General features: G+C 40.3%; 1 protein-coding gene across 1 annotated transcript in view; it reads right to left on the minus strand.

The window, feature by feature from the left end:
• Positions 1 to 22,329, minus strand: part of LOC121543738 (CUB and sushi domain-containing protein 3) — a 205,368-nt gene that overhangs the window by 123,659 nt on the left and 59,380 nt on the right. The window contains exons 17-20 of the mRNA XM_045226581.1: positions 20,158 to 20,346; positions 9,231 to 9,416; positions 7,259 to 7,453; positions 6,597 to 6,770 (exon numbers count right to left, since the gene is read on the minus strand). Coding sequence (XP_045082516.1) covers positions 6,597 to 6,770; positions 7,259 to 7,453; positions 9,231 to 9,416; positions 20,158 to 20,346 — 744 coding nt within the window. The remainder of the gene's footprint in view (positions 1 to 6,596; positions 6,771 to 7,258; positions 7,454 to 9,230; positions 9,417 to 20,157; positions 20,347 to 22,329) is intronic.

A 22,329-nucleotide genomic window follows, 5' to 3' on the forward strand; every position in this document is an offset into this window, starting at 1 on the left:
GCTATATAACCTCTATATATTCTCTATATATCCTCTATATATATCCTCTATATATATCCTCTATATATCCTCTATATACCCTCTATATATCCTCTATATAACCTCTATATATCCTCTATATAACCTCTATATATCCTCTATATAGCCTCTATATAACCTCTATATATCCTCTATATGTCCTCTATATAACTATATATCCTCTATATATCCTCTATATACCCTCAATATATCCTCTATATATCCTCTATATATCCTCTATATATCCTCTATATATCCTCTATATATCCTCTATATAACCTCTATATAGCCTCTATATAACCTCTATATATCCTCTATATATCCTCAATATATCTATATATCCTCTATATATCCTCTATATATCCTCTATATAACCTCTATATATCCTCTATATATCCTCTATATCCTCTATATAACTATATATCCTCTATATATCCTCTCCATATCCTCTATATATCCTCTATATAACCTCTATATAACCTCTATATATCCTCTATATAACCTCTATATATCCTCTATATACTCTATATATCCTCTATATACCCTCAATATATCCTCTATATATCCTCTATATATCCTCAATATACCCTCTATATATCCTCTATATATCCTCTATATATCCTCTATATATCCTCTATATATATCCTCTATATACCCTCTATATACCCTCTATATAACCTCTATATAACCTCTATATATCCTCTATATAACCTCTATATATCCTCTATATAGCCTCTATATAACCTCTATATATCCTCTATATGTCCTCTATATATCCTCTATATATCCTCTATATAACCTCTATATATCCTCTATATCCTCTATATATCCTCTATATACCCTCTATATATCCTCTATATATATTCTATATACCCTCTATGTATCCTCTATATATACTCTATATATCCTCTATATATCCTCTATATAACCTCTATATATATCCTCTATATATCCTCTATATATCCTCTATATATCCTCTATATAACCTCTATATAACCTCTATATATCCTCTATATATCCCTCTATATATATCCTCTATATATATCCTCTATATATCCTCTATATACCCTCTATATATCCTCTATATAACCTCTATATATCCTCTATATAACCTCTATATATCCTCTATTTAGCCTCTATATAACCTCTATATATCCTCTATATGTCCTCTATATAACTATATATCCTCTATATATCCTCTATATATCCTCTATATATCCTCTATATACCCTCTATATATCCTCTATATATATTCTATATACCCTCTATGTAGCCTCTATATATACTCTATATATCCTCTATATATCCTCTCTATATATCCTCTATATATCCTCTATATATCCTCTATATAACCTCTATATAACCTCTATATATCCTCTATATATCCTCTATATATCCTCTATATATATCCTCTATATACCCTCTATATATCCTCTATATAACCTCTATATAACCTCTATATATCCTCTATATAACCTCTATATATCCTCTATATAGCCTCTATATAACCTCTATATATCCTCTATATGTCCTCTATATATCCTCTATATATCCTCTATATAACCTCTATATATCCTCTATATCCTCTATATATCCTCTATATACCCTCTATATATCCTCTATATATATTCTATATACCCTCTATGTATCCTCTATATATACTCTATATATCCTCTATATATCCTCTATATAACCTCTATATATATCCTCTATATATCCTCTATATAACCTCTATATATCCTCTATATATCCTCTATATATATCCTCTATATATATCCTCTATATATCCTCTATATACCCTCTATATATCCTCTATATATCCTCTATATATCCTCTATATAACCTCTATATATCCTCTATATAGCCTCTATATAACCTCTATATATCCTCTATATGTCCTCTATATAACTATATATCCTCTATATATCCTCTATATACCCTCAATATATCCTCTATATATCCTCTATATACTCTATATATCCTCTATATACCCTCAATATATCCTCTATATATCCTCTATATATCCTCAATATACCCTCTATATATCCTCTATATATCCTCTATATATCCTCTATATATATCCTCTATATCCTCTATATAACCTCTATATATCCTCTATATATCCTCTATATCCTCTATATAACTATATATCCTCTATATATCCTCTCTATATCCTCTATATATCCTCTATATAACCTCTATATAACCTCTATATATCCTCTATATAACCTCTATATATCCTCTATAAAACCTCTATATATCCTCTATATATCCTCTATACAACCTCTATATATCCTCTATATATCCTCTATATATCCTCTATATACCCTCTATATATCCTCTATATATATTCTATATACCCTCTATGTAGCCTCTATATATACTCTATATATCCTCTATATATCCTCTCTATATATCCTCTATATATCCTCTATATATCCTCTATATAACCTCTATATAACCTCTATATATCCTCTATATATCCTCTATATATATCCTCTATATACCCTCTATATATCCTCTATATAACCTCTATATAACCTCTATATATCCTCTATATAACCTCTCTATATCCTCTATATAGCCTCTATATAACCTCTATATATCCTCTATATGTCCTCTATATATCCTCTATATATCCTCTATATAACCTCTATATATCCTCTATATCCTCTATATATCCTCTATATACCCTCTATATATCCTCTATATATATTCTATATACCCTCTATGTATCCTCTATATATACTCTATATATCCTCTATATATCCTCTATATAACCTCTATATATATCCTCTATATATCCTCTATATATCCTCTATATATCCTCTATATAACCGCTATATAACCTCTATATATCCTCTATATATCCTCTATATATATCCTCTATATATATCCTCTATATATCCTCTATATACCCTCTATATATCCTCTATATAACCTCTATATATCCTCTATATAACCTCTATATATCCTCTATATAGCCTCTATATAACCTCTATATATCCTCTATATGTCCTCTATATAACTATATATCCTCTATATATCCTCTATATACCCTCAATATATCCTCTATATATCCTCTATATATCCTCTATATATCCTCTATATATCCTCTATATATCCTCTATATAACCTCTATATAGCCTCTATATAACCTCTATATATCCTCTATATATCCTCAATATATCTATATATCCTCTATATATCCTCTATATATCCTCTATATAACCTCTATATATCCTCTATATATCCTCTATATCCTCTATATAACTATATATCCTCTATATATCCTCTCCATATCCTCTATATATATCCTCTATATAACCTCTATATAACCTCTATATATCCTCTATATAACCTCTATATATCCTCTATATACTCTATATATCCTCTATATACCCTCAATATATCCTCTATATATCCTCTATATATCCTCAATATACCCTCTATATATCCTCTATATATCCTCTATATCCTCTATATATCCTCTATATATATCCTCTATATACCCTCTATATATCCTCTATATAACCTCTATATAACCTCTATATATCCTCTATATAACCTCTATATATCCTCTATATAGCCTCTATATAACCTCTATATATCCTCTATATGTCCTCTATATATCCTCTATATATCCTCTATATAACCTCTATATATCCTCTATATCCTCTATATATCCTCTATATACCCTCTATATATCCTCTATATATATTCTATATACCCTCTATGTATCCTCTATATATACTCTATATATCCTCTATATATCCTCTATATAACCTCTATATATATCCTCTATATATCCTCTATATATCCTCTATATATCCTCTATATAACCTCTATATAACCTCTATATATCCTCTATATATCCTCTATATATATCCTCTATATATATCCTCTATATATCCTCTATATACCCTCTATATATCCTCTATATAACCTCTATATATCCTCTATATAACCTCTATATATCCTCTATATAGCCTCTATATAACCTCTATATATCCTCTATATGTCCTCTATATAACTATATATCCTCTATATATCCTCTATATACCCTCAATATATCCTCTATATATCCTCTATATATCCTCTATATCCTCTATATATCCTCTATATAACCTCTATATAGCCTCTATATAACCTCTATATATCCTCTATATATCCTCTATATAACTATATATCCTCTATATATCCTCTATATACCCTCAATATATCCTCTATATCCTCTATATATCCTCAATATATCCTTTATATATCCTCTATATATCCTCTATATATCCTCTATATAACCTCTATATATCCTCTATATATCCTCTATATCCTCTATATAACTATATATCCTCTATATATCCTCTCCATATCCTCTATATATCCTCTATATAACCTCTATATAACCTCTATATATCCTCTATATAACCTCTATATATCCTCTATATACTCTATATATCCTCTATATACCCTCAATATATCCTCTATATATCCTCTATATATCCTCAATATACCCTCTATATATCCTCTATATATCCTCTATATATCCTCTATATATATCCTCTATATCCTCTATATAACCTCTATATATCCTCTATATATCCTCTATATCCTCTATATAACTATATATCCTCTATATATCCTCTCTATATCCTCTATATATCCTCTATATAACCTCTATATAACCTCTATATATCCTCTATATAACCTCTATATATCCTCTATAAAACCTCTATATATATCCTCTATATATCCTCTATACAACCTCTATATATCCTCTATATATCCTCTATATATCCTCTATATACCCTCTATATATCCTCTATATATCCTCTATATATCCTCTATATAACCTCTATATATCCTCTATATACCCTCTATATATCCTCTATATATCCTCTATATATCCTCTATATATCCTCTATATACCCTCTATATATCCTCTATATATCCTCTATATATATTCTATATACCCTCTATGTAGCCTCTATATATAACTCTATATATCCTCTATATATCCTCTATATATCCTCTATATAACCTCTATAACACTATATATCCTCTATATATCCTCTATATATCCTCTATATATATCCTCTATATACCCTCTATATATCCTCTATATAACCTCTATATAACCTCTATATATCCTCTATATAACCTCTATATATCCTCTATATAGCCTCTATATAACCTCTATATATCCTCTATATGTCCTCTATATATCCTCTATATATCCTCTATATAACCTCTATATATCCTCTATATCCTCTATATATCCTCTATATACCCTCTATATATCCTCTATATATATTCTATATACCCTCTATATATCCTCTATAAAACCTCTATACATATATCCTCTATATATCCTCGATATGTACTCTATATAATTTCTATACATTGTCTATATATTCTCCATACACTGAGTATACAAATTATTAAGAACACCTGCTCTTTCCATGACAGACTGACTAGGTGAATCCAGGTAAAAGCTATGATCCCTCATTGAAGTCACTTGTTAAATCCACTTCAATCAGTGTAGATGAAGGGGAGGAGACAGGTTAAAGAAGGATTTTTAAGCCTTGAGACAATTGAGACATGGACTGTGTATGTGTGCCATTCAGAGGGTCAGTGGGCAAGACTAAATATTGAAGTGCCTTTGAACCGGGTATGGTAGTAAGTGCCAGGCGCACCGGTTAGATTTTTTAAATTTTTTTATAACTGCAACACTGCTGAGTTTTCACGCTCAGCAGTTTCCCGTGTGTATCAAGAATGGTCCACCACCCAAATGGACATCCAGCCAACTTGACACAACTGTGGGAAGCATTGGAGTCAGCATGGGCCAGCATCCCTGTGGAATGCTTTCGACACCTAGTAGAGTCCATGACCCGACAAATTGAGGCTGTTCTGGGGGGCAAAATATTTAAGATTAGGAACGTGTTCTTAATGTTTTGTACAGTCAGTGTATTTTCTCAATATTTCTCGATATATTCCTCAAGTACAGTACAGTCACATTACCTCGAGCTATAATAAATCTGCCTTAGTAGAAACTCTTTAACTCTTAAACGGAGGAAACAGAGAGCGAATTAATGCAACTCAGATTTCCCCTCCTCATAGCATTTCCCTCCCACATTACAGAAACACTCCAGAGATGTATTAACAGGCTTTTAAAACCCAGAGAGCAGCAGAATACTGTGGCTCAGATATGCTAGCTTGGTTCTCCAGCAACGGAGATACCGAGAGATTCATAGACTCTGTCATAGGGTCCCGAAAAGATCCAGAGAGTCATCTCCGTAGAAGAGTCTGTAGCCCCAGTGCATTGAGCTGCTCTATTGGCTGGTACCGGCACCAACATTTCATTTCACCATATGTGTCTGTGTACGATCTGATCCCACTACCACTATAAATGTGTCCTATCTATCTATCTCTCTCTCTCTTTCAAGCCTTTCTGTCCCAGTAAATAAATAGGAAAAGGAGAATAGGACTAGCCTGGTCCCAGATATGTCTGTGTTATCACGACAAGGAGTGGCATGATGGCACAAACAGACTGGTAACCAGGCTAGAGTGGGTGTCCCTACCCAGGCATTGAGCCTCTGTGCCGCTCCACAGTCCCGACAGCATGCACTCCCTCACGGTGGATCCCACCAGGATGTATCCAGGGATGCAGCTGAAGATGGCCGAGCCTCCAAAGGTAGTCTGAGTTCCAATCTTTCTCCCATTTGGAGGAGTGGGCAGCTCTCCACAGGAAATGACTGCAATAAGAAAGAGACGGACAGGGGAGACCAGAGAGAGAGAGAGAGAGAGAGAGATTGAGAGAGAGAGAGAGAGAGAGAGAGAGAGATTGAGAGAGAGAGAGAGAGAGAGACAGGGGAGAGAGACGGGGGAGAGCAGAGAGAGAGAGCGAGAGAGACAGGGGAGAGAAGAGAGAGAGAGAGAGAGACAGACAGGGGAGAACAGAGAGAGAGAGACAGACGGGGGGAGAGCAGAGAGAGAGAGAGAGAGAGAGAGAGAGAGAGACAGGGGAGAGCAGAGAGAGAAAGAGAGAAACAGACAGGGGAGAACATTACTGAATGGCTCAATACTTATTCAATACTCTCACCCCCCCACACACCCTATTTAAAGGCAAAACAATCTGAATCTATTTAAGGCTGTCCTACAATAGTTCCCATGACAACATAGAAAGATCTATACAACAAAGACTTCATCAAGACTGGAGAAGTTCTAAAATGTCACCACCCACTTCTGCATCGAGGTCGTTCGTTCCGCCAGCTCCACGCCCCATTGGCCATGCACTGGATGTGAGCGGGGCCGAGCCGGTAGTAACCCGGGTTACAGCTGAAGATGATCTTGGTTCTGAACTCGTAACTGGACCCGTTGACGATCGTCCACTTCCCGTGGTCCAGAGAGAAGGAGCCCAGACTGGGGCATACCACCACTGTGAGACCACAAACACAAGAAGAAACCAACATATTAAAGCTACAGTCTGGGATTTGAAAAAAAAACAAGAAACGGCAGCCCCACCACTTATTATTATTGGTGTATAGCTGAGGGATGGGGCTAGGGAAATGTAACCCTTCATATACCACCACTGTGAGACCACAAACACAAGAAGAAACCAACATATTAAAGCTACAGTCTGGGATTTGAAAAAAAAACAAGAAACGGCAGCCCCACCACTTATTATTATTGGTGTATAGCTGAGGGATGGGGCTAGGGAAATGTAACCCTTCATATACATTTTCATTTTAGTCATTTAGCAGACGCTCTTATCCAGAGCGACTTACAGTTAGTGAATACATATATATATATTTTTTTTTTATACTGGCCCCCCATGGGAATCGAACCCACAACCCTGGCGTTGCAAACACCATGCTCTATCAACTGAGCTACATCCCTGCCGGCCATTCCCTCCCCTACCCTGGACGACGCTGGGCCAATTGTGCGCCGCCCATGAGTCTCCCGGTCGCGGCCGGCTGCGACAGAGCCTGGATTCGAACCAGGATCTCTAGTGGCACAGTTAGCACTGCGATGCAGTGCCTTAGACCACTGCGCCACTCAGGCGACTGCCCGCCACTCAGGATATACCACCACTGAAGAGTAGTAAACCCATGGTCCCTGGAGAAAGATCCCAGACTGGGGTACACCACCTCCACCCAGACTGGGGTACACCACCTCCACCCAGACTGGGGTACACCACCTCCACCCAGACTGGGGTACACCACCTCCACCCAGACTGGGGCACACCACCTCCACCCAGACTGGGGTACACCACCTCCACCCAGACTCGGGCACACCACCTCCACCCAGACTGGGGTACACCACCTCCACCCAGACTGGGGTACACCACCTCCACCCAGACTGGGGTACACCACCTCCACCCAGACTGGGGTACACCACCTCCACCCAGACTGGGGTACACCACCTCCACCCAGACTGGGGTACACCACCTCTGTGGGACACGATACATATTCATTCAATCACATCAATTCATCATATTTCCTTAGAATGTCCTTTTTACAACAGCAGTTGTCACAAAGTGCTTTAACAGTGACCCAGACAAGACCCCAAAACGTATATATATATACAAAGAATACAGCAAAGAAACAAGAACACACATGATCGTGTAAATATATGGACCCACCAATTCTATTGTTTCATCATTTCTCATTAGAGCAATGTGGGACCACACACACAACAACAGAACAGGAGTTTTGGTCAAATACTACGGAAACTAGGAGAGACGAGAATGTGATGGAGAGGAGTCGCAACTTTAGTCTATCTTCCATTAGTCAGCACCTCGGTGCTCTTTATTTCTTTACTTGACAAAACAAGAATGAACCCGACATGACATCCCCGACATGACATCCCCGACATGACATCCCCGACATGACATCCCCGTCATGACATCCCCGTCATGACATCCCCGTCATGACATCCCCGTCATGACATCCCCGTCATGACATCCCCGACATGACATCCCCGTCATGACATCCCCGACATGACATCCCCGTCATGACATCCCTGACATACAGACCCAGTTCTATTGTTTGATGCTTTAAAGTGGCATGCATTCATCTACTTTCACACATCTGTTTACTCCAAATTCCTTACTGTTGCTACCTTGACTCATTTATTTTATCTGTGTTCACAAGGAAGCAGACAGACAGGCTGGTTCTGTACCAGCAGCGGGACATCTCCTCTCCCCTTCCTACCTGTGCAGCGGGGTGTTTTGTTGTGGTTGCTCCATGTGCCATCGGGCTGGCAGACGGTGGTGGTGAGATCCTTGGAGGACAGCCTGAAGCCATTGTTGCAGAAGTAGGTTAAACGTGTGCCAACGGAGTAATCAACCGCCTGCACACCTCCATTCAGCGGCGCAGTGGGCACGCCACACGACACAGCTGGAGGCAGGGGGGAGATACACAGGCACACAGGCGCATACACAGGCACAGGAGACACACACACAGGCAGGCGCATACACAGGCACAGGAGACACACACACACACACAGACACACACACACACACACACACACACACAGGCACACACACAGACACACACAGTGAGGGTGCGTCAAGGCTCTTTACAGGCGCTGAGACGGAATAGCAAAGTGATTAGATACGCTGGGGAGAAACATTTATCATCACAGACAAGATGGAGAAACATCAACTTCTGCATCCTCTCTGTGAATGACTGGGACACACACACACACACACACACACACAAACACACACATATACACACACAAACACATAAAGACACACACACATACACACACACACACACACACACACACACAAACACACATACACACACACACATATACACACACAAACACATAAAGACACACACACATACACACACACACACACACACACACATACACACACACACACATACACACACACACACATACACACACAAACACATAAAGACACACAAACACACAAAGACACACACAGACATATATACACACACACAAACACACACGTGTACACACACACACACACACAAACACATATATATATATATATATATATATACACACACACACGCACACACACAAATACATATAGACTCACACACAGAAACATCACAGAGAAATATGGAAAATATTACCATGAACTGACTGGTAGAGTAAATCAGATTACTGTCATGAACACGTCACAGAGAAAAAGAGCTATGAGCAGTAAACTGTAGCCATTACATTGAGACAAATGTCCTGTCATATCAGCCAGCCAGTATTGATGCCTATTTGTCTAATTAAATCAAACCAAACTTCACTTAAACAGCGAGTAGCAGCAGTGGGGGGGTGTAAATGTAAATAGTCCGGGTGGCCATTTGATGAATTGTTCAGCAGTCATGGCTTGGGGGGTAGAAGCTGTTAAGGAGCCTTTTGGACCTAGACTTGGTGCTCCAGTACTGCTTGCTGTGCGGTAGCAGAGAGAACAGTCTATGACTAGGGTGGCTGGAGTCTTTCACAATTCTTTGGGCCCTCCTCTGACACCGCCTGGTATAGAGGTCCTGGATGGCAGGAAGCTTGGCCCCAGTGATGTACTGGGCCGTACGCATTACCCTCTGTAGCGCCTTACGGTCGGATGCCGAGCAGTTGACATACCAGGCGGTGATGCAACCAGTCAGGATGCTCTCGATGGTGCAGCTGTATAACTTTTTGAGGATCTGGGGACCCATGCCAAATCTTTTCAGTCTCCTGAGGGGGAAAAGGCGTTGTTGTGACCTCTTCACAACTTTCTTGGTGTGTTTGGACCATGATAGTTTGTTGGTGATGTGGACACCAAGGAACTTGAAACTCTCGACCCGCTCCACTACAGCCCTTTCGATGTGAATGGAGGCGTGTTCGGCCCTCCTTTTCCTGTAGTCCAGGCAGTTATATGTAAAAAAAAATTTTTTGGGGGGGATACATGATTCCATATGTGTTATTTCATAGTTTTGATGTCTTCACTATTATTGGGCTCCCGAGTGGCGCAGCATCTCAGTGCTTGAGGCATCACTACAGACCCCCTGGTTTGATTTTTTGTCATTTTACCAGACGCTCTTATACAGAGCGACTTACAGTTAGTGAGTGCATACATTTTCATACTGGCCCCCTGTGGGAAACGAACCCACAACCCTGGCGTTACAAGCACCATGCTCTACCAACTGAGCTACATGGGGCCTGTATCACAACCGGCCGTGATTAGGAGTCCCATAGGGCGGCGCAGCGTCGTCCAGGTTTGGCCGGTGTAGGCCGTCATTGTAAATAAGAATTTGTTCTTAACTGACTTGCCTAGTTAAATAAAGGTACAAATAAAAATAAGAAAAATAATTCTACAATGTAAAAAATAGTAAAAATAAAGAAAAACCCTTGAATGAGGAGGTGTGTCCAAACTTTTGACTGGTAGTGTATAGATATACAGTTGAAGTCGGAAGTTTACGTCCACTTAGGTTGGAGTCATTAAAACTTGTTTTTCAACCACTCCACAAATGTCTTGTTAATAAACTATAGTTTTGGCAAGTCGGTTAGGACATCTACTTTGTGCATGACACAAGTAATTTTTCCAACAACTGTTTACAGACAGATTATTTCACTTATAATTCACTGTATCACAATTCCAGTGGGTCAGAAGTTTACATACACTAAGTTGACTGTGCCTTTAAACAGCTTGGAAAATTCCAGAAAATGATGTTATGGCTTTAGAAGCTTCTGATAGGCTAATTGACATCATTTGAGTCAATTGGAGGTGTACCTCTGGATGTATTTCAAGGCCTACCTTCAGACTCAGTGCCTCTTTGCTTGACATCATGGGAAAATCAAAAGAAATCAGCCAAGACCTCAGAAAAAAAATTGTAGATCTCCACAAGTCTGGTTCATCCTTGGGGGCAATTTCCAAATGCCTGAAGGTACCACGTTCATCTGTACAAACAATAGTACGCAAGTATAAACACCATGGGACCATGCAGCCGTCATACCGCTCATGAAGGAGACGCGTTCTGTCTCCTAGAGATGAACGTACTTTGGTGCGAAAAGTGCAAATCAATCCCAGAACAACAGCAAAGGACCTTGTGAAGATGCTGGAGGAAACAGGTACAAAAGTATCTATATCCACAGTAAAACGAGTCCTATATCGACATAACCTGAAAGGCCGCTCAGCAAGGAAGAAGCCACTGCTCTAAAACCGCCATAAAAAAGCCAGACTACGGTTTGCAACTGCACATGGGGACAAAGATCGTACTTTTTGGAGAAATGTCCTCTGGTCTGATGAAACAAAAATAGAACTGTTTGGCCATAATGACCATCGTTATGTTTGGAGGAAAAAGATTGCGCTTGCAAGCCGAATAACAACATCCCAACTGTGAAGCACGGGGGTGGCAGCATCATGCTGTGGGGGTGCTTTGCTGCAGGAGGGACTGGTGCACTTAACAAAATAGATGGCATCATAAGGAAGGAAAATTATGTGGATATATTGAAGCAACATCTCAAGACATCAGTCAGGAAGTTAAAGCTTGGTCGCAAATGGGTCTTCCAAATGGACAATGACCCCAAGCATACTTCCAAAGTTGTGGCAAAATGGCTTAAGGACAACAAAGTCAAGGTATTGGAGTGGCCATCACAAAGCCATGACCTCAATCCTATAGAAAATGTGTGGGGAGAACTCAAAAAGCGTGTGCGAGCAAGGAGGCCTACAACCCTGACTCAGTTACACCAGCTCTGTCAGGAGGAATGGGCCAAAATTCACCCAACTTATTGTGGGAAGCTTGTGGAAGGCTACGCGAACCGTTTGACCCAAGTTAAACAATTTAAAGGCAATGCTACCAAATACTAATTGAGTGTATGTAAACTTCTGACCCACTGGGAATGTGATGAAAGAAATAAAAGCTGAAATAAATCATTCTCTCTACTATTATTCTGACATTTCACATTCTTAAAATAAAGTGGTGATCCTAACTGACCTAAGACAGGGAATTTTTCCTAGGAATAAATGTCAGGAATTGTGAAAAACTGAGTGTAAATGTATTTGGCTAAGGTGTATGTAAACTTCCGACTTCAACTGTATATTGAGATCTGGCCACAGACCCCTGCAGTACCTCCGTGAACCCCACTCTGAGAACCCCTGAATCAGAGGGACACAATGAGAAAATTAAAGAAAGTAAATCAATTCCATTTCTAAAATATGAATACATCTAAATGGTCTAATTAGCAGCCACAGGCCACTCTAGAAAGATGCCCTTACTAATCAGGGACTTAAAAACAGCAATTATGTCTAATTCCCTGACAGCTACAGACAGATTGTTACACATGACTGGAGCTTTAGTAGAGAGGAGAGGAGAGGAGAGGAGAGGAGGAGGAGAGGAGAGGAGAGGAGAGGAGAGGAGAGGAGAGGAGAGGAGAGGAGAGAGAGGAGAGGAGAGGAGAGGAGAGAGAGGAGAGGAGAGGAGAGGAGAGGAGAGGAGAGGAGAGGAGAGGAGAGGAGAGGGAGAGGAGAGGAGAGGGAGAGGAGAGGAGAGAGGAGAGGAGAGGAGAGGAAGAGAAGAGAAGAGAAGAGAAGAGAAGAGAAGAGAAGAGGAAGAGAAGAGGAGAAGAGGAGAAGAGGAGAAGAGAAGAGGAGAGGAGAGGAGGGGAGGGGAGGGGAGGGGAGGGAGGGAGGGGAGGGGGAGGGGAGGGGAGGGGAGGATAGATTACATCCTTCTCTTCCTTCTTCTGTTTTCTCTGACACACTGAGGCCAGCAGAGCAACAGAGCCATATCTGAGCTGGGGAGATTATCAGGACCAATTAGACTGGTTAAATGAGTAGGAGCCAGAGTCTGGGAGCCAGGCCATGATGTAAGGCTTTAGACGGTAATACAAGTACCTTAATCACCCTGATTTTCAACTGGGAGCCAATGAAGAGAAACTAAATCAAAGAAGTGCCTTATAATCAGCAGTCTAACAAGGAGGTCTCTAATGGTGAGACACTAAAAAGGATGGATGTGCCAAATATTTATTCCATAAAGACTGTGGAGAGACTAACAACGGGATTGATAACCTCATGTCTTGATTTGGTCAAGATCCAACGCAGCTGCATTCTGCACAAACGGAAGGTTGTGAAGAGAGGGTTCTGGAGAATGAATTATATTTCTGTGGTTGGACCAAATAGATTCCTACATCTATTTATACTGCAACAAAAGTTCTGCAGCAACCTAAAAGCAGAATGTTTCAAAGATATTTTAGAAATGAAAGAATGCTGTTCAGGATATAGAGTATTATTTATGAGTTCCTAGTGTCAGATCTGAGTCACCGCATTAACACAGAGGGGTTAAACAACCCAGTTTGTACCGTACTTAGGTCCCATTCTATTTCTGAACATTTAGGGGTCAGAAAATAATAACCAGCAGCCTAGGGCCAGTTTCCCAGACACAGATTTAGCATACACCTGAACTACAGAGGGCTTTCAATGGAAAATGCTTTTTAGTTCAGGACAAAGCTTTATCTAAATGTGGCTTTGTACAGTGCCTTGCAAAAGTATTCATCCCTCTTGGCGTTTTTCCAATTTTGTTGCATTACAACCTGTAAATTAAACTGATTTTTATTTTGGATTTCATGTAATGGACATACACAAAATAGTCCAAATTGGTGAAGTGAAAAAATTCTAAAAAATAAATAACGGAAAAGTGGTGCGTGCATATGTATTCACCCTTTTGCTATGAAGACCCTAAATAAGATCTGGTGCAACCAATTACCTTCAGAAGTCAAATAATTAGTTAAATAAAGTTAACCTGTGTGCAATCTAAGTGTCACATGATCTGTCACATGATCTCAGTATATATACCTGTTCTGAAAGGCCCCAGAGTCTGCAACACCACTAAGCAAGGGGCACCACCAAGCAAGCTGCACCATGAATCCAAACAGGTCAGGGACAAAGTTGTGGAGAAGAACAGATAAGGGTTGGTTTCTAAAAAAATATCACACGGAGCACCATTAAATCCATTATTAAAAAATTGAAAAAATATGGCACCACAAAAAACCTGCCAAGAGAGGGCCGCCCACCAAAACTCACGGACCAGGCAAGGAGGGCATTAATCAGAGAGGCAACAAAGAGACCAAAGATGACCCTGAAGGAGATGCAAAGCTCCACAGCGGAGATTGGAGTATCCATCCATAGGACCACTTTAAGTCGTACACTCCACAGAGCTGGGCTTTACGGAAGAGTGGGCAGAAAAAAGCCATTGCTTAAAGAAAAAAATAAGCAAACACGTTTGGTGTTCGCCAAAAGCCATGTGGGAGACTCCCCAAACATATGGAAAAAGGTACTCTGGTCAGATGAGACAAAAATTGAGCTTTTTGGCCATCAAGGAAAACGCTATGTCTGGCGCAAACCCAACACCTCTCATCACCCCGAGAACACCATCCCCACAGTGAAGCATGGTGGTGGCAGCATCATGCTGTGGGGATGTTTTTTCATCGGCAGGGACTGGGAAACTGGTCAGAATTGAAGGAATGATGGATGGCGCTAAATACAGGGAAATTCTTGAGGGAAACCTATTTCAGTCTTCCAGAGATTTGAGACTGGGACGGAGGTTCACCTTCCAGCAGGACAATGACCCTAAGCATACTGCTAAAGCAACACTCAAGTGGTTTAAGGGGAAACATTTAAATGTCTTGGAATGGCCTAGTCAAAGCCCAGACCTCAATCCAATTGAGAATATGTGGTATGACTTAAAGATAGCTGTACACCAGCGGAACCCATCCAACTTGAAGGAGCTGGAGCAGTTTTGCCTTGAAGAATGGGCAAACATCCCAGTGGCTAGATGTGCCAAGCTTATAGAGACATACCCCAAGATACTTGCAGCTGTAATTGCTGCAAAAGGTGGCCAGGGGGGGTGAATAGTTATGCACAATCAAGTTCTGTTTTTTGTCTTATTTCTTGTTTGTTTCATAATAAAAAATATTGTGCATCTTCAAAGTGGTAGACATGTTGTGTACATCAAATGATACAAACCCCACTAAAATCCATTTTAATTCCAGGTTGTAAGGCAACAAAATAGGAAAAATGCCAAGGGGGGTGAATACTTTCGCAAGCCACTGTATAGTACAGATGTCAGTTCAATGTTTTTAATATATGATGGGTTTGATGTCCATGACATGATGTTTTAATCATTATTCAGACAAACAATTAAGTCATATTCTACTGCTCTATCACCTCACTTTTAAATAAAGGTACAGGATATTAGTTGTCATCCTAGTCATTTACATCTATGTCTGGTTGCACTTCCGTCTACAAAGCCTTCGTCATTCCGGAACTAGCTAGTTAATAGATGCTAGGTAATTACCAGTTACTAGGTAGTTACTAGTTACTATGTAATTAATTAATAGTTACTAGGTAATTAGTTACTAGTTAGTTAATAATTGCTAGGTAGTTAATAGTTACTAGGTAGTTAATAGTTACTAGGTAATTACTAGCTACTAGGTAGTTCCCACCGGGGGCCAGTATGAAAATGTATGCACTCACTAATTGTAAGTCGCTCTGGATAAGAGCGTCTGCTAAATGACTAAAATGTTTTTAAAAAAAACAACAACATGTTAATAGTTACTAGATATTTACTAGGTAATTACTAGTTATTAGACAATCATTAGGTAATAATTGTGTCTAGAATGAAATAGTAATTCATTAGATAGACGGTTCATGAAAAGCTAATTAACAAGTGCTTAAGGGCTGTAATTTCCTACAGCTCTATTGTTCTAAAATACTACGCCATAGAGATATTGATTTAGATAATTTCCTCCCTCTATCGTTCTAAAATACTATGCCATAGAGATATTGATTTAGAGAAAATAAATCATTTAGGTATTTCCATTGTCTTTCTTTACAGACGACGGATCACAGAGATACCTTTCATGTATACTATTTTATGATTGAATCCCCTCGTTTTGGTAGCAATTATGATCAAGTAATTTATCTAGTGATTTCATGAAAAAAGAGACTTAAAAAGAAAAGTGTAACGTTTTGAAGAAGGCCACTAACTGTTAGACGAGTTAGATATCATGTAGTTGTTCATATGGTTCCATTAACCTACACTACAACTGTTTCATAGCAGAGGGAATTCATGATTTAGGTTAGATTACCATTACATTCACCTATAGATGAATTCATGGTTATGATTTAGGTTCCACTACCATTACATTCACCTATAGATGAATTCATGGTTATGATTTAGGTTCCACTACCATTACATTCACCTATAGATGAATTCATGGTTATGATTTAGGTTCCACTACCATTACATTCACCTATAGATGAATTCATGGTTATGATTTAGGTTCCACTACCATTACATTCACCTATAGATGAATTCATGGTTATGATTTTGTTTACATTACCATTACATTCACCTATAGATGTGAAATAAAGTACAATGTATTTTGTTCCTCCCACATTCCACCTGATTACACGGTGTTGTTTAACCCCTAATAGCCTCTTCCCTATGACATCTACCATAAAAACAGCTTGACAGCAATAACATGCACCATCTGGCTTTTTGATTCTCTATTTTAGGACACCTGGGGGTATCAGGAACAACATGGACCATTACATTCACCTCTAGATGGGAAATTAAGTATAAGGTATTTTCTTGTACCTTCCTCTCACGTTTCATTATGTCCTCCCACATAGTTGTTTTAAGAGTAGAGTAGAGTAGAGTAGAGTAGAGTAGAGTAGAGTAGAGTAGAGTAGAGTAGAGTAGAGTAGAGTAGAGTAGAGTAGAGTAGAGTAGAGTAGAGTAGAGTAGAGTAGAGTAGAGTAGAGTAGAGTAGAGTAGAATAGAGTAGAATAGAGTAGAGTAGAATAGAGTAGAATAGAGTAGAATATAGTAAAATAGAGTAGAGTAGAGTAGAGTAGAGTAGAGTAGAATAGAGTAGAATAGAGTAAAATAGAGTAGAGTAGAGTAGAATAGAATAGAGCAGAATACAGTAGAGTAGAGCAGAGCAGAGTAAAGTAGAGTAGAGTAGAGTAGAATCGAGTAGAGTAGAGTAGAGTAGAATAGAGTAGAGTAGAGTAGAGTAGAGTAGAGTAGAGTAGAGTAGAGTAGAGTAGAGTAGAGTAGAGTAGAGTAGAGTAGAGTAGAGTAGAGTAGAGTAGAGTGAGAGTGGGAGTAGAGTAGAGTGAGAGTAGAGTAGGAGTAGAGTAGAGTAGAGTAGAGTAGAGTAGAGTAGAGTAGAGTAGTGTAGAGTAGAGTAGAGTAGAGTAGAGTAGAGTAGAGTAGAATAGAGTAAAATAGAGTAGAGTAGAGTAGAGTAAAATAGAGTAGAGTAGAGTAGAGTAGAGCAGAGCAGAGCAGAGTAAAGTAGAGTAGAGTAGAGCAGAGCAGAGTAGAGCAGAGTAGAGTAGAGTAGAATAGAGTAGAATAGAGTAAAATAGAGTAGAGTAGAGTAGAGTAAAATAGAGTAGAGTAGAGTAGAGCAGAGCAGAGCAGAGCAGAGTAAAGTAGAGTAGAGTAGAGTAAAATAGAGTAGAGTAGAGTAGAGTAGTGTAGCGTAGAGTAGAGTAGAGTAGAGTAGAGAGTAGAGTAGAGTGAGAGTAGAGCAGAGCAGAGCAGAGCAGAGCAGAGCAGAGTAGAGAGTAGAGTAGAGTGAGAGTAGAGTAGAGTAGAGCAGAGTAGGAGTAGAGTAGAGTAGAGTAGAGTGAGAGTAGAGGTAGAGTAGAGTAGAGTAGAGTAGAGTAGAGTAGAGTAGAGCAGAGCAGAGCAGAGCAGAGTAAAGTAGAGTAGAGTAGAGTAGAGTAGAGTAGAGTAGAGTAGAGTAGAGTAGAGTAGAGTAGAGTAGAGTAGAGTAGAGTAGAGTAGAATAGAGTAGAGCAGAGTAAAGTAGAGTAGAGTAGAGTAGAGCAGAGTAGAGTAGAGTAGAATAGAGTAGAATAGAGTAAAATAGAGTAGAGTAGAGCAGTATAGAATAGAATAGAGTAGAGTAAAGTAGAATAGAGTAGAGTAGAGTAGAGTAGAATAGAGTAGAGCAGAGCAGAGTAAAGTAGAGTAGAGTAGAGTAGAGTAGAGCAGAGTAGAGTAGAATAGAGTAGAATAGAGTAAAATAGAGTAGAGTAGAGTAGAGTAAAATAGAGTAGAGTAGAGTAGAGTAGAGTAGAGTAGAGTAGAGTAGAACTTCATTGATCCCAACTTGGTCAATTGTTTGATCACCATACGCATCAGCAATGATTACAAAGACAAGAAAATTATCTTAAACACATCATAAAAACACACCACTTAAAGACACCTGGACCTTAGGAGCAATAAGAGAAAGACAATCATCAACGACGTGTTAGTTTCTAGTAACCACTTTAGTAGCTCATTCGGTTGTTGGTGACTAGATTAGTATTGTGTCAATTATTTCAACAGGTAGTGCTACATAAACTTAGCAGTAGTAATATATAATCCCAGCTTCGGCATAATGAACCTGTCTGTGCTGGTTAAACAAACAGTGGTTCAGAACAGATCGACAAGACAACTTCTACAATGTGTGGTTCTCAGGGGTAACAAAGAACCCAATTAGGTGGACGGAACACAACAACGCTGTTACGGAACCGACACAGAAGAGGGTCCGTGCCAAATGCCACCCTATTTCCTATTTAGTGCACTACTTTTGACCAGAGCCCTATGAGCCCTGGTCAAAAGTAGTGCACTATCTAGGGAATAGGGTGCCATTTGGGATGCACCCACTGACGCAGACAGCATGGTAATCAGGAAGGAAGTTAGCTAGCCAGAGTCATCTAAAGGAGGTGGAATTGACAGAGAACAAAAGAGGATTGATTTCTGTTCTGTTTCTACTTGGCAGAACATTCTCCTCAATGAAAGGTTAAGCTACTGTCATGGGGCTGAGGAGAGACTGTCAGACAGAACTAGCTACTGTCTGTGATAGGGGCTGAGGAGGGGGCTGAAGAGGGGGCTGAGGAATGAGGGTGAGACATAGGGCCTGTCTGCCTGGTGGAAGTGAGAGAATTGTGCCCTATTCCTTATATAGTGCACTACGTTTGACCAGGACCCATAGGACTCTGGTCAAAGGTAGTGCACTATATAGGGAACAGGGTACCATTTGGGACAGAGCCTAGACAAAAAAAAATTAAATACATGTCTGCCTGCCAGCAAGCCTGCCAGTAGACACAGTGTTCAGTGCTCTTACCTTGACATGCAGGTACCGGCGAGTCCCAGGCAAAATACCCATAGGCCGTCTTCTTACAGACACCTGTGGCCTTTCCAATAAGCCTGTAGCCCCGGTCACAGCCCCAACGCACCACACTGTTGAGATGCCCTCCTGTCTGGCTCACTACAAAACCCTGCTGGGGAGAGTCTGGGGTACTGCAGTACATAGCTGAGGAGAGGGAGAGGGAGAGGAGAGGAGAGGAGAGGAGAGGAGAGGAGAGGAGAGGAGAGGAGAGGAGAGGGAGAGGAGAGGAGAGGAGAGGAGAGGAGAGGAGAGGAGAGGAGAGGAGAGGAGAGGAGGAGAGGGGGCGTACAGCAATTAACAAAGTTTGCTTGACGTTGATGTTAAATTGTTATTCACAGAAACGTATGAAAAATACATTATATTTATGAGATAATGAGAGAGATGGCCTAAGGACAGTCACGTCTCTACAACATGGTGGATGTTACTGTTGTGCACACTGAGCTGAGCATAGCAACACTTTAAAACATGAACAGCAAGATAAAAAAATAAGTTTACTCTCTTCTCTCTCTCTCTCTCTCTCTCTCTGTCTCTCTCTCTGGCTCTCTCTCTGTCTCTCTCTCTGTCTCTCTCTCTGTCTCTCTCTCTCTCTCTCTCTCTCTCTCTCTCTCTCTCTCTCTCTCTCTGTCTCTCTCTGTCTCTCTCTCTCTCTCTGTTTCTCTCTCTCTCTGTCTCTCTCTGTCTCTCTCTCTCTCTGTCTCTCTCTGTCTCTCTCTGTCTCTCTCTGTCTCTCTCTCTCTCTCTCTCTATCTCTCTCTCTCAATTTTCAATTTAAGGGCTTTATTGGCATGGGAAACGTGTGTTAACATTGCCAATGCAAGTGAAGTAGATAGTAAACAAAAGTGAAATAAACAATAAATATTAACAGTAAACATTACACTCAGAAGTTCCAAAAGAATAAAGACATTTCAAATGTCATATTATGTATATATACAGTGTTGTAACAATGTGCAAATAGTTAAAGTACAAATGGGAAAATAAATAAACATAAATATGGGTTGTATTTACAATGGCGTTTGTTCTTCACTGGTTGCCCTTTTCTCTGCTTTCAGACAAGTACATAATGATTATAATAATGACTCAATTGTCCTTACAGTGTGCACATAGAACAGTACATTACAACACAACACAACAAAAGACAACATTTACACACAACACAGTGATGGTTGTGATGGCTAGACCAATTCCTGTTCAGTAGGGAATTAGTAGGGAATCCTAAAGGCCAGTTTGTTTTCAGTAATGGGGCCCAAGGATGGATGGGGCCCAGGGATGGATGGGGCCCAGGGATGGATGGGGCCCAGGGATGGATGGGGCCCAGGGATGGATGGGGCCCAAGGATGGATGGGGCCCAGGGATGGATGGGGCCCAAGGATGGATGGGGCCCAGGGATGGATGGGGCCCAGGGATGGATGGGGCCCAAGGATGGATGGGGCCCAGGGATGGATGGGGCCCAGGGATGGATGGGGCCCAGGGATGGATGGGGCCCAGGGATGGATGGGGCCCAGGGATGGATGGGGCCCAGGGATGGATGGGGCCCAGGGATGGATGGGGCCCAGGGATGGATGGGGCCCAGGGATGTGTTGGGATGAGAGATGGACGGTGCCTAGGAATGGACTGGGATCAGGGATGGACTGGGATCAGGGATGGACTGGGATCAGGGATGGACTGGGATCAGGGATGGACTGGGATCAGGGATGGAATGGATCAGGGATGGACTGGGATCAGGGATGGACTGGGATCAGGGATGGACTGGATCAGGGATGGACTGGGATCAGGGATGGACTGGGATCAGGGATGTACTGGGATCAGGGATGGACTGGATCAGGGATGGACTGGGATCAGGGATGGACTGGGATCAGGGATGGACTAGGATCAGGGATGGACTGGGATCAGGGATGGACTGGGATCAGGGATGGACTGGGATCAGGGATGGACTGGGATCAGGGATGGACTGGGATCAAGGATGGACTGGGATCAGGGATGGACTGGGATCAAGGATGGACTGGGATCAAGGATAGACTGGATCAGGGATGGACTGGGATCAGGGATGGACTGGGATCAGGGATGGACTGGGATCAGGGATGGACTGGGATCAGAGATAGACTGGGATCAGAAATCGGCATGTGCATT

The sequence above is a fragment of the Coregonus clupeaformis genome, chromosome 17 (assembly GCF_020615455.1).
Source record: "Coregonus clupeaformis isolate EN_2021a chromosome 17, ASM2061545v1, whole genome shotgun sequence".
In the NCBI taxonomy this organism is placed as follows: Eukaryota; Metazoa; Chordata; class Actinopteri; order Salmoniformes; family Salmonidae; genus Coregonus; species Coregonus clupeaformis.